The sequence below is a fragment of the Molossus molossus genome, unplaced genomic scaffold, assembly GCF_014108415.1.
Source record: "Molossus molossus isolate mMolMol1 unplaced genomic scaffold, mMolMol1.p scaffold_m16_p_9, whole genome shotgun sequence".
Taxonomy (NCBI): Eukaryota; Metazoa; Chordata; class Mammalia; order Chiroptera; family Molossidae; genus Molossus; species Molossus molossus.
The window spans coordinates 59535888-59550081 of NW_023425403.1; the positions used below are offsets into that span (position 1 = coordinate 59535888).

General features: G+C 38.2%; 1 protein-coding gene across 5 annotated transcripts in view; it reads left to right on the forward strand.

Annotated features, from left to right (window-relative positions):
* Nucleotides 1-14194, forward strand: part of ARHGEF7 (Rho guanine nucleotide exchange factor 7) — a 142359-nt gene that overhangs the window by 74770 nt on the left and 53395 nt on the right. For all 5 annotated transcript variants that reach the window (XM_036250363.1, XM_036250364.1, XM_036250365.1 and 2 more), the window contains 2 exons: nt 12771-12865; nt 13104-13199. In XM_036250363.1, the coding sequence (XP_036106256.1) occupies nt 12771-12865; nt 13104-13199 (191 nt within the window). The remainder of the gene's footprint in view (nt 1-12770; nt 12866-13103; nt 13200-14194) is intronic.

Genomic DNA, 14194 nt, shown 5'->3' on the forward strand with positions numbered 1-14194 from the left:
TTCAGAAATGCTAGTCAATAGCGAATGTTAAAATTGCAGTTGTTATGGACAGAAACTCATGGAATTCATAGAAAACCATCTTTTGGTATAGCACTCTAATTTTACAGTGGAGAAAACAGTAAGCTTTAGAGGTTAAAGAACTTGACCAAGGTGACACTGTGATTAGTGACTAATTCAGGAATCAGTTTCAGATTTTCTGAATTCTAATTTTTATAAATTATGTAGAAAAATAAAATACGTAAAGGATAGACTATATAACACTATAAAATATAGTAGATAATATGTTAGTCATTTTTATACTTTCTTTGGTAGTTTTGTTATCACAGAAAACTACTGAGGTATAGATATTTTTAACCCCACTGAAAGATAAGAAGGCTCTCTAAGAGGTAAGACCAGTGTGGGCTGATGTTACTAAATACAGTTACATGAAAGACTATAAAGTCTCAACTTGGGATCAGTGGAGAGCACTAAGGAGAGTGTTCTAGGTGGAGGTACAAACATTTTTGAAATTACGACACAAAAGTTAAGCATGGGTGGGAATGGATTGTATCTTTCTGCTAGTGTATAATGGTGAAGACAAACCAAAAAAACACTGAAGTAAAAAGGGATTCTTAGTGATTTATGACTGTTACAGCAGATTCATCTATTTCTCTGTCTTTTCCATCTGGGATTCCTGTTGCACACATGTTGATAAGCTGGTGGTGTCCCACAGATCTCTGAGGTGCTGTTCATTTTTCTTTATTTTAATTTTTTAAAAATTTATTTGTAAAATTTATTTTAATCCTCACCCTAGGATATGGTTTTTTGTTTTGTTTTTAATTGATTCTAGAGAGAGAGAGGAAGGGAGAGAGACAGATAGACACAGACACATCGATGTGAGAGAGAAACATCACTTGGTTGTCTGTTGTACCTGCACTCCAACTGGGTAGAGAACTGCAGCCAAGGTATCTGCCGTGACCGGGAATGGAATCTGCAACCTTTTGGTGAATGGGATGATACTCTAACCAGCTGAGCTACCTGGTCAGGGCTATTTTTAATTTTTGTTCTTCAGATTTAATAATCTCTATCTGCTTGCTAATTATTTCTTTTTTCTAGCTCAGATCTGTTGAGCCTATTAGTGAATTTTTCTTTTTTTTTTCTTGCACCTTTCAGTTCATAATTTCCATTTGATTATTTTTATAGTCAAATAAGACTGTGAGTCATTTTTTATACTTTCCTTTAGTTCTTCTAAGCATATTTTTTTTCAGTTCCTTGAACATTTTTTTAAAGACTTTATTTTAGAGTAGTTTCAGGCTTACAGTGAAATTGAGAGGAAGGTACAGAGATTTTTCCATGGGCCTACTACTTCCACACATGCATAACCTCCCCCATTATCAAGCTCACTCACCAGAATGTTGCTTTTTTTTTTTTTTTTTAAACAAAGGATGAACCTACTTTGACATACAATCACCTAAAGTCTGTTGTTGGCCAAATATATAATGACATATGTTGATCATTATAATATACAGAGAATTTTCACTGCCCTAAAATCCTCTGTTCTTTGCCTATTTGTTTCCACTCCCACCCTTGGCAACCACTGATCTCTTTACTGCCCCCCCCCCCCCATAGTTTTGCCTTTTCAGGAATATTATATAGTTGGGATCATATAGAATGTAGCCGTTTAGATTGGCTTCTTTTGCTTAGTTATATGCATTTAAAATTCCTTCATGTCTTTTTCTGGCTTGATAGCTTATTGGCTTTTAGTGATGGCTAATATTAAATTATCTGGATGTACAACAGTTTATTTATTCATTCATCTGCCAAAGGGCATCTTGGTTATTTCCAAGTTTTGGCAGCTATGAATAAAGCTGCTATAAACATCTGTGTGCAGGTTTTTATGTGGACATAGCTTTCAACTTCTTTGGGTAAATATCAAGGAGTATGATTACTGGAGCATAGTAAGAGTATATTTCGTATTGTAAGAAACAGCCAAACTATCTTCCACGGTAGCTGCACCATTTTGTGTTCCTACCAGCAGTGAATGAGAATTCCTGTTGCTCTATATCCTCACCATGATTTGGTGTTGTCACTGTTCTGGATTTTGGCCATTTTAATAGATGTGTGGTGGTTTCTAATTGTTGTTTTAATTTGTATTTTCCTGATAACATATATTGTAGAGCATTCTTTTCATATACATATTTGCCATCTGTATATCTTTGGTGAGGTGTCTATTAAGGTCTTTGGCCCATTTTTTAATTTTGTGTGTGTGTGTTATTTATTTTTTTAAAGATGATAATCCTAGGTGCACTTTTTTTTTGACATTTGTATGCTTAGTGTTCTCTGAACTTCCTGGATCAGTGATTTAGTGCCTGACATTATTTTGGGGGGCATCCTTAGTCATTATTGTTTTATATATTTCTCCTGTTCATTTCTTCTCCTTCTAGTATTCCTATTACATGTGTGATTACAATTGTTGTAGTTATTACACTGTCCTTGGATATTCTATTCTGTTTCTTTTTCAGTCTTTGTTCTCTTTGGTTTTCGGTTTTTGAGGATTCTATTGATATAACCTGTAGCTCTGAGATTCTTTCCCAAGTTTTGTCCAGTCTACTAATAAGCTCATCAAATGCATTCTTTATTTCTGTTAGTGTTTTTGACCTCTAGCTCTTCCTTTTGGTTCTTTCTTAGGATTTCCATCTCTGCTTACATTGTTCATTTATTCTTTTAGACTGTTCTCTTTATCCCTTAGATCCTTTCACATATTAATTATAGTTTTAAATTTCTGGTCTGTTAGAATTATCCAGCGACCATGTTTGGTTCTGATGCTTATGTCTCTTCAAATGATGTTTTTTGCCTTTTGATGTACCTCGCATTTTTTTTTTTCATAGCCATATATGGTGTCCTGGGTAAAAGGAACTACTGCAAATAGGACTTTAGTAATGGAGTGGTGAGATGCGAGGGAAGGGGAAGTGTTCCATAGCCATATGCTTAGATCTTAGTGAGCCTATGCCTCTAGACTGTGAACTTCACAAGTGTGTTTCTTAGTTTTTTTCTCTACCCGCTTAGGTGGGCAAGGATGGCTAGAGCCAGCTAGAGTTGAGTATTATCCCTCCATCAGGATTTGCTATTGTTGTTCTTTTGTCTGTTTTACTGTCTTACTTTCATTAATTCTGTAGTTTGTCCCTTCCCCTGGTCAGTTATCCGTGATAACACCCCAGCAGGCTAGGCTCCGGTTACCTAGTTTCTCAAGGGCAGGCCTTGTTAAGAACAGTGCTCTGGTATATTACAAAATGGTTCCTTTTCCCCTCACTCTGCTGGAAGTCCAAGGACATTTTTCTTTGATATTTATTTTGGGAATTTGGTCAAGCTCCTGGAGGTAAATTTCTCAGTATTGTTGGGTGCCTCCATATCACTGGGTCCCCTTGGGATTGTCAGCTCTCAGAGTTGTCAACACTGAGCTTCAGCAGTTTATCAGTCACAGTTCAGGTTTTCTAGCCTTAGCACTGGTTCCCACTGTTGTTTCTGCTCTTGCATCTCTGTTTTGGTCTGTTATAAGTATGGCTTCCTGTATTTTCCTGTTGGTCTCTCCAGTCTTGGGGCCAGTCGTTTGTCCTGTTTTCTTCCCTCTCTTATGGATCCATGAAGAGAGTTGTTGACTTTTCAGTCTGTTCAGATTATTACTTATTGTTAGGATGGTGTTGTGACTTCCAAGCCCCTTACACATGGAACTGGAAACTGGACTTTTCTCCTTGAACATATTTATGATAGTTTTAGGGCCTCCATCTGCTAAGTTCAGAGACAATTTCCATTGAGTGCCCTCCTTTTTGGGGTGCATGGGCCACATGTGTTTGCATATCTTGTCATTTTTCATTGAAAATTGGACATTTTTAGGAGATAGATTTTAGGAACTTCAAATTCTGAATTCTCCCTCCACCAGGATTTGCTGTTGTTCTTTTGTTTGTTTTACTGTCTTACTTTGACTAACTGTGTAGTTTGTCCCCCTCCACCCCCCAGTCACTGATGAGCACTGTTCATTTTCTTTTTTAGTTCAAATTTTTTTTTTTTTTTTACATTTTAAGGTTGGCTTCCTAGTATTCACACTTAGGGCAACAGAGTTCAATATTTAGCCAAAGAATGTTTGACGATTGTGCTAACCATACCTTTATTCTTTGCCAGTGGGTCTGTCTATGGTTGGTTAGTAATGCATTGGAGCAGGACTAGGGTGGGTGAAGCTTTTTAGAACTTAAAAACAGTGAGTGGAAACATAAAGGAAAATACCAACATTGATTTGGCTATGTAAAAGTTTAATAAATTCTTTGCCTTCAGTGTAAACCAAATTACAAGTTAATTGGAACATTATTTGCAGCAGTTATAACAACACAAATTATTGTGAGGAGCTAATTAAGACAAATACATTATGATTAGTAGTAAATAGGAAATGATGTGAGCAGTGTAAAACAGGAACTACTGATGGCTGTGGCTTAATCAGTTCAGGCTGTTCTAACGAAATACCATAGATTGGATGGATTAAGCAACAGACATTTATTCTCACAGTTCCGGAGGCTAGAAGTTCAAAATCAAGGTGCCAGTGTGCTTGGGTTCTCTATGAAGTCCCTTTTCTTGGCTGACAGAAGGCTGCTTTCTGTTGTGTCCTTACATGGTGGAGAGAGCAAGCTCTGGTCCTTTGATTCCTTTATTGTGACACTAATACCATTCACCAGGGCTCTGCCCTTATGACCTAATTACTCCCCAAAGTCCCCACCTCCTAATACCAACACATTGGGGATTTAGTCTTCAACTTATGCATCTTAGAAGGACACAAACAATTCAGTCCACACCACTCTGACAAAATAGTTAAGCTTACTATAAAAAATCTGATAGCAGTATTATGTGTGTCTAGTAAGTAGAGATTTAAAGAGAGAATCTTCAGTTCTAGTAATGGTAGAAATGTAAATCTATATAGGATTTCTTAAAAATAATATGGCAGGTGTATATTGAACTCTGAAATCACTCAAGCTTTTTATTTTTTTTATTTTTATTTTTTTATTTTTTTTAATCCTCACCGGAGGACATTTTTCCGTTTTTTTTGTTCAGGTAGAGTGGGAGGGAGAGAGAGGAACACAGAGAGAGAGAGAGAGAAACATCGATGCAAAAGGAACACATCGAGTGGCTGCCACCCGCACAACCGACCAGGGCCGGGGACAAACTGCAACCGAGGTACATGCCCTTAGTGGGAACCGAACCCGGGTCTCTCAGGACCGCAGGCCGACGCTCTAACCGCTGAACCAAACCGGCCAGGGCTCACTCAAGCTTTTTAATCTGGTAATTGTGCTTCTTGAAATTTCCTAAAATGTATTTAAAGATGTTTTTGCAAAGGTGCATTTATAGGATTATTTGTTGTAGTAATAAATTATTAGCAACCTAAATATATAGCCGTACAGGAATGGTTAAGTAACCAGAGGTACATCCTTTTATAATTATTAAACATGTACTTAAAAAAATATCAAAAATAGCCCTGACCAGTTTGGTTCAGTGGTTAGAGCGTCGGCCCACGGACCAATGAATTGTGGGTTCGATTCCGGTCAAGGGCATGTACCTCGGTCGTGGTTTGTCCCTGGTACTGGTCGGGGTTGTGTGGGAGGCAACCAGTAGACGTGTCCCTCTCACTTCGATGTTTCTCTCTCTTTGCCACTCTCTCTCCCTTCCTCCCACTCTATCTGAAGATAAATAGAAAAATATCCTCGGGTGAAGATTAAAAAAATATATATCAAAAATGCTTTATGTTTAGTGCAATAAGTAGAATATAAAGTTATTTAGGTAATGTGGTTTAATTATGTAAAAATGTTGTCATAGAAAATAAAAGGGCCCTGGCTGATCTTGCTCAGTGGTTAGAGTGGTTAGACCTTCATTTCTACTATTACTAGACTGAAGGGTCACAGGTTTGATTCCTGGTCAAGGGCATGTTACCTGGGTTGCAGGTTCGAACCTGGGTCCCGGTCATGGTCATGCGGAAGGCAACCAGTCGATGTCTGTCTGTCACAGCGATGTTCCCCTCCTTCTCTCTCCCTCTCCTCCTACCCCCTCCCTTTTACTCTCTCTCAAAATCAGTGGAAAAATACCCTCCAGTGAAGACTTACAAAAAAAAAAAAAAGAAAGAAAATAGAAGGGAGTGTGCCAGAGAATGTTTTGAGTGGCAGAATTTTATTGCTTGGTAATACAAGTGGTAGTGATTTTGGAAGATTACATTGGCATCAAAGCCTAGCCTGTTGAAGAGGAAAGCAGGGCATTAGAAACCATGGATGGGGACATTGGGGCCTCAGACTTAGAGAGTGACCGGAAGGGAGAAAAAAAGAATCCAAGATACTTTAACTCAAGAGTTGATTAGTTTTAGTACAAAGCCCCGCCACCACTGTTACCTTTATTTTTGAATGTGGAAACTTTTTGAAATCAGTCTGTTTTCAATGTCTTAGATCAGTGAATACTCAAGAGTGCCCTTGCTTTAGGTGATAATGTGGGGGTGGGTGTTCAGGCTTTGTGTGCCCTGTTGGTGGGGTGGCCAGATGGAAGCCCTTAGCTGCCTGTATAGTTACTTCATTGTAAAATGAGGTTGATAGTGCTGACCTTGACCTCATAGTATTAAGAGGATTGGCAGTTGGTCTTAAGGTATTTGGTGAAGTACTTGGCTCTTGAATTTTCAAGGTTATTAGGAAGACTTTTTAGGACCATTTGGGATGTTAGGCATCATTGAGGCCACCGTAACATTCTGTTTGCAAATAGGCATTGCATTTGAGGGTTACCTGAGAGAACTGTAGTCAATTGTTACAGGATCATATAATTAAAGAAATCATGTTTGTGACATGCCTGAGCTTGATGGATTTTTCTTTTTTTTTAAATACCCTCACACCCAGGGTAAGGAGGGAAGGGAGAGGAAGGCAGAGAAACATCGATCGGCTGCCTCCCTCACGCACCCCGACCCAGGATCTAGCCTGTAGCCTAGACATGTGCCCTGACTGGGAATCAAACTGGAGGAGACCTCTCAGGGCATGGTATGATGCTCAACCAACTGAGCTTCACCAGCCAGGGCTGAGCTTGATAAATTTTGACAGTGAAAGAACATTAACTGAACCTGCAGGATAGTAATAGACACCTTTCCTGATAGAGATGAGAGAAAGCACTTCTATTGTAGAAGCTGGTGCCCAACCCTAGAGAGGGAAAGGTCTTGAGTCACCTCTTTTTTTTTTTTTAATCCTTACCCGAGGACATTTTCCCATTTTTTTGTTCAGGTAGAGTGGGAGGGAGAGAGAGGAACAGAGAGAGAGAGAGAGAGAGAGAGAGAGAGAGAGAAACATCGATGTGAAAGGAACACATTGAGTGGCTGCCACCCGCACGACCGACCAGGGCCGGGGACAAACTGCAACCGAGGTACGCACCCTTAGCGGGAACCGAACCCGGGTCTCTCAGGACCGCAGGTTGACGCTCTAACCGCTGAGCCAAGCTGGCCAGGGCTTGAGTCACCTCTTTTAAGGGATCGGGAGTTTCTTCAGTCATCATTAGAGAATGAGGTTTCTTAAATATGTCGATTTTGGAATTTACAGGTTATTATGATCTTACATGTTCAGTGATAACATTGTGGTTTTATTTTCCAGGTTTTTTGAATGAACACTTTGACTTAAAAGTGTTATGTCAGTGTTCATAGTGTATCGGAAGAGCAAACAGTTCTTCCATTCATGCAAATATCATGAAAAGGCAGGGCAGCTTTTGCCTTTGAAACTTGTAAATATGATATAATAGGTAGCAATTACTAGTTTTACAAATGCACAAAATAGACGTGCACCTTTCATAAAATGCTATAGCAAACTTCCATGGACCTTTTCTATGCTCCAGAAAAATAGTACACCTATCTTTTCCCCTTGCCCCTTTAGTTGCCTGGAACCTCTGCATGCTGGGCCTGGGAGAACACCTGAGCCTCTGACCTGACATCGTATGTGTACATCGAGCAGCCTAACCTCAGCCCTAATTTTTTTGCTGTTGTCTTTTACTTGTGCCTTGACTTCTCTCCATTGTTTTCAAGATTGCTTTCAATTCTTTGACATCTGATGTTTCTACCTGTGCCTGTGTATGGATAAAGTCCATTATCTCATGTGCCCTAGGTATTATAGAAGGGTATGCAACTTTGTTCTCCATGTCTTCCTAGAGAGCTGTTGCCTTCCTTTCTTATATTCCACTCACATTTCATATCAACAGTGAGGGGCTTGCTGACCTCTTCGACAAATTTTGCTCCCATTGTTTTTATATATTTTTCTTGATTTATATAGATCAGGATCTATCTACATGAAAGTTTTCATGTGGTAGAAGTAGCCTGGCACAAAGTAGGAGCTAAGCGTTTGTTAAATAAATAAATGAAGGAAGAACTGAGTTATATAATCATGGGATAGGCTGTCTTATAAAATAATTACTTACTGACTAATAGAGTTATATAAGTAGCTCCAAATAGGATTCCAGGTTTGGGTTGACCAGCTCTTCACACATCGTGGTGTGGTTGTGTTCATCAGCTTGCTTGCTAAGGCCAGCTTTTTGTGGTGACATAATCATTGTGAGCCTGCAGCCTTTGCTTCAGCTGTTGTATTAGTAAACCTTCAGTGTTTGGAAGAAATACATCCCCAGATCTTGTGAATCCCCAAATTTAGAAATACTATCGTAACATAACTTCTTTCGATAGGTACAGTAACATAAAACACTTTATGTGAAACCTCCAAACTCTTTATGAGAGTTAATTTTATTAAGTATTAACATGGAGAGATCAACAAACTACATTAAATCAGTAATTGCCAGTGAGTGTGGGAGTAAGGTTGCTCCTCTGTGTTCTTTGGTCTCTGGGTTTGTGGAGCCAGGAGGAGCTGTAGGAATTGCTTCCTCCAGCAGCACTGCCCTTCCCTTCCTTCCTCTCCTTTCCCTAGAGGCTGATAGTTTATTTGCGGTGCAAGTCCTATCTCCTAATTTACTGTTTGAAAACTTAAGTACTAAATACAGTTTAAATAGACTGAGTTAAAAGGAAATGTGCAGTGGTTATTTTTCCTTGTGTGGGGAGGGGCTGATGAGGTGTGTGGGAGAGGGGTCAGAACAGTTGTGCCATTCTTTAGTTTTTCCCATTGTACTTATGAAACAGGATTATGTTTTTGAAGTTTGATTTTAGTTTGCGATAATAATTTTTTTATCTGGATCAAATCTTTAAAAAATTGCCTAATGTTATTTGTTTCTTTTCTTTTATGTAGATCATTTATTCATTTTTAAAGGACTATCAATGCCATATAAAATAAAACATCTGACACCCACCAAGATATGCAGTGAAAATTGTAACTCATTTGTAAAATCAGTGATACTAAGTGCTCCTTTAGTGGTGGTAATAATAAAATGAGTTTCTGTTTGTCTACAAGTTACTGAAATCAGCTGTCCTTTGTTTTGCTTTGCTGTAATGGCTGATAGTTCAGGGATTGTCTGTGTGGCTTGCCTGATGTCCTCCTTCTGTGTGGCACCATTGTTTGACTGGACTTAGTTCTCCACGCCTTATGCCTCAGGGAGAGCTCACACTGGCTGAGCTCAGTCTGGGTCGTTCTTCACGGCTGTGGAGTAAAGACGGCTCTTTCTGTGAAAACTGCACGCGTTCATCGGTATCCTGCCTTCGTGAGATGGAGTTTTGGCAGCCTTAGATCTCATGGGGTCCTGCAGCAGCCAGAGTGTGCAGAAGTCAAGAAAGGGAAAAAAGGTGATGACTGGAGTACACAGATGTGCTGATGAGCTTAGGGAGGAGGGACGTGTGGCCTCCTGGCAGAGTGGACAGTCAGTGTCAACATGACTCAGTTAGCCAAGTCTTGGTCCTGTGTTGGTGGAAAAGCTAAGTGTAACTTGGATTGTTTGGATGGCAATGTTATAGAACTTGTGTTTAGCACTTATTTGAAGATAATGTTTATGGCTAGTAGCAGAAATGAACCAACTAAACTACCTTAATAAATGTAGCTTTTTGGCAGAGAATTGTTTTTAGTACATTCTTACAGAAGCTTTTACAGCTGCCTGCTGTGCTTAATGATACCATTGAGGAAACACCATTTTATTCTTGCACTCATACTAGTGATGTTTTCTCACACAGTTTACCTTTTATGTCACTTAGGAACTGTTTTCTGTTTTTTAAAAATAGATGTTTAGGTTTTTAAGCATGCTCTAACCAGTGTTGCTAATAATTCCTAATATCTGTTATTAAGACATGAAATAACATAATTTAACCTTTGTTTTTACATTAAAAAAGGACTTTTTGTCATACATATCTGTGATATTTTTATTTTTAGTTTAGTGACCCATTGTACTTGGTTTACTTCACGTTATTTTTGAAGGATAACATCAGGTTTAAGTGTAATTCTCTGATGATGCAGTGGCTGGTTTCACACTGTGTTCTCTGTGTACTAGTCCTTTGACATTTGTGTCTAATGAGTATTTCTTCGAAGGAAGACATTATAATCATAGGATCAGCACCCAGATTCCCCTACAAAGGAATGAACTCTGGAGTGGCCCCTCCTCTCTCTGGCTCACTCCACCAGTCTTCCATGAATAGACCCATTCAGGGACGAAACCAGTGTTCAGTGTCACAGTGAAAGAACCTCTGATTCTCTTCAAATTAAATACTGGAGTATGTAAGTTATTTAATCAGGTTTGCATTTACTCATGAGTGACCGTAGTCTCTCCTCAGAGTACACAGAAAAGAAAAGTGAACAGAATAATCATCCATGTTGCATTTATTAATGCTGTAATACAAGTTTTTAGCTTAATGATTTCTTCTTAAATATTTAAACATACATTTTGATTATAAAAAATTAGAAAACTACGTGTGTTTGATAGCTTTATTCTGTATAGTTTCTTTTGTATCATTAATTTAGGATGATATATTAGTTTTGGAAGACATAGCACATGCTAGTGCATGTAGTCAATCCTCAGAAAATACATGTAATATGATTTCCTGATTAAAGAAGATGCTGGGGATGAAAAAGGTAGTTGAGGAAGGTATTGCACTTTTTTTATTCATGTCAGGTCCCATAGGAGCCCTGACTCCTACCCTTAGTCTAATAGCTGGGGAAGGCAGTGTTGGATAGTGGAGTGTCAGAGAGATCTAGGCTCACGTTCTGGCTCTGCTATTCACTAGCTCTTTGATTTTGGATAAGTTACTTAATCTCTTTATGCTTAGGTGTTTTCCTCTATGAAGCGAAAAGGTTTTGTGAGTATTTAGAGATACTGTATGTAGAGCACCGTGCCCAGTTCTGGAAATGTAGTAAGCATTGGTAATTAGTCTTAGAGCTGCCTGCACATCCGGGCTCCACTTGCAGATCTCGGTGTCTTCTTCCCTTGTCCTCTGAGGAGCCTTTGCCCTTGGTGACTGCTGATGGAAAGAGGCTCATGCTTTCAGTTCAGCTGTTTTTCATTTTATATTTATCTTGTAGGAGTTAAGTGATTTTTGGCTCAATTTGTTATACTAATACAGTGTAACAGGATACATTTTAATTTAAAGGTTGATTTATAATTAATCTGCTATCTTTAAATAAAGTACAGGCATACCTCAGATATTGTGGATTAGTTCCAGACCACTGCAATAAAGTGAGTATTACAATAGTGAGTCGTAATGTTTTTACTAGTGGAGGAGGGTCTTGCCTTCAGTTTGTTAAATAAACACATCTGTGAAGCAAAATAAAGAGAAGTGCAGTAAAAATGAGGTATGCCTGTAGTGGCTATGTAAAGGTTGTTTTTTGCTGGTGGACCTTTAATTTTTACTAACTGTGTATAGGATGATCTGAGACTATCATCTTCTCAAATGAAGGTCTTTTGTTCCCAGAAATTGATTTAGATTTCCTAGATGCAATCTAAAGAGTAAATGAGTAAACTTCATGTTTTTTAAGTTGAAATTGTGTGTGTGTGTGTGTGTGTGTATTTTTTAAACCCTCACCCAAGGATATATTTCCATTGATTTTTTTGTTTTTGTTTTGGAAGTGGGAGCGGGGGAAAAACATCATTGTGAGAGAGACACATCAATTGATTGCCTCCTGTACAACCCCAACTGGGGCCAGGTATCAAACTGCAACCAAGATACATGCCCTTGACTGGGAATTGAATCTGAGACTCTGGTCCACAGGCTGATGCTCTAACCGCTGAGCCAAACTGATCAGGGATGAAATATATATGTTAAAATGCATAGATTTTCAGGATATAGTTCAGTGAGCTTTGACAAGTTTGTATGTCTATGTAACACAATATAGAACACATCCATTACCCCAGAAATGTGTCACGTTTCTTTTCCCCTTGTTACACTCTCCTCCCCTTTTTGATTTCTGCCATTGTGGATTAGTTTTGCCTGCTCTTGGACTTACTATAAATTGAATATGTGGGATGTGCTTTTTTGTGAATGGCTTCTTTCATATGACACAGTATTTAGAGAGTCATGTATCCGTGTTTTTGTGATTATCAGTGGTTTCTTTTTCTTACTTATAGACTTGGCATTATTTATCTGATGAAGGAATTTATTCTAGCTTCATTCTAGGTATACTTGTGTCAAGTGTGCTTGATATTAAGATGAAGTCAGTGGTGTAGCTGTGGTAATAGTAATTACATGGACTTAGTAGTTAATCATAGGGATCTATGATATTAAACATGTTAGTATTATATAGAAGCCATAATGTAAATTGAACAGTGGTGATGAACTTTCAAAAACTTATAAATCTTAATGTCAAATAATACTTATTTATCATTTGTTATAGGTGCTACAGAATATTTTGGAAACAGAAAATGAATATTCTAAGGAACTTCAGACTGTACTTTCAACCTATCTACGGCCATTGCAGACCAGTGAGAAGTAAGTTAGATGATAAATTTTGTTAACTGTAGAAGAGTTGTCACTTTAAGCTATATTCCCTTGTATTTTCAGAGAATAGAGGCTGAAGTACTGGAACAGAATTTAGCGTACCAGTTTGCCTTAGACATAACCAATTTATTTATTAGGTTAAGACTTTATTTACTAGTGCATTGGGATGGGAGAGAAGAATATAAGTAAAACTTTACATATTTTTTACTGTTATTTTTCATGGCTTTAGGTTAAGTTCAGCAAACACTTCATATTTAATGGGAAATCTAGAAGAAATATGTTCTTTCCAGCAAATGCTTGTACAGTCTTTAGAAGAATGCACAAAGTAAGTAAGATGCTAAAATTTACAAAATTCAGATTGGTATAACTGGTATTTAAATGATAAAGTTTAACATAGTTTTATAATTTATATTTTCAGAGATGGAAACTAGGTTATTTTGTATTTTTCAGGTATATAGTCTTTTATAGTAAAAGCTGTGTGTCAAATTATCTAAAGTTTACAGTAATCTCTGAAGGGGAGAGATCTACTGACTAGAAAGGAGAAGGATTTCACCTGAGTGATGATTTTTAAGGTGTTAGGGGGAAAGTAGGGGACGAATAATCCCTGAAGAGGAGAGGATGGCATGTGGAAGAGCATGGAGGCACCGATGGCTTAGTTTCTTAGGTGCCACCATGTACTGTATGGGGAGGTATGTGTGCACACACTCTTGAAAGCAGACTTCCCAGCACCTTTTTCCAGCATGTATTGTTCCTGGCCATTAGGAAGCTGAGAAATTGTAAAGCACTGTTTAGATGTATTAAGGACTTGCTTTTATTACGTTTTCAAGATTTTTTTTTTTTTCGGGAGTAGGGGACAGGTGTGTTCGGGATGATTGGACATATTTTTTCTGTGTGACTATTTTATGTTTTTTGTTAACATCAGACACTAAACAACATTTACTAAGTGCCTGCTGGGTGTTGGATGACTTAAAATCATAATGCACATGAAAAGTTTTGATATTTTAGTTTACCAGGTGATATTTGATATTTATTTGTGGGTTTGATAAAGGAAGGTAACACATTTTATTTTTGCATTATCTTTATTTTTGTAGCCACCAGAAGGACCAGAAAACTTTTCTCTCTGGTTGGTCTCTGGTTTTCTTCCAGCTTTTGCCTGTGTCTTTCTCAATCTTGGAAGTGGTGAGGGGTGGCCTGCCCTCTGTGCCAGTGGTTCTTTAAATTGGTAACAGTTTGCCATGCTGCAAGTAGGTTTGTTCCCTTATTTGGCTTCAGGGTTTCATAGAGGACCTTTATATTACAAGGTGTAAGGAAAGGTGAATG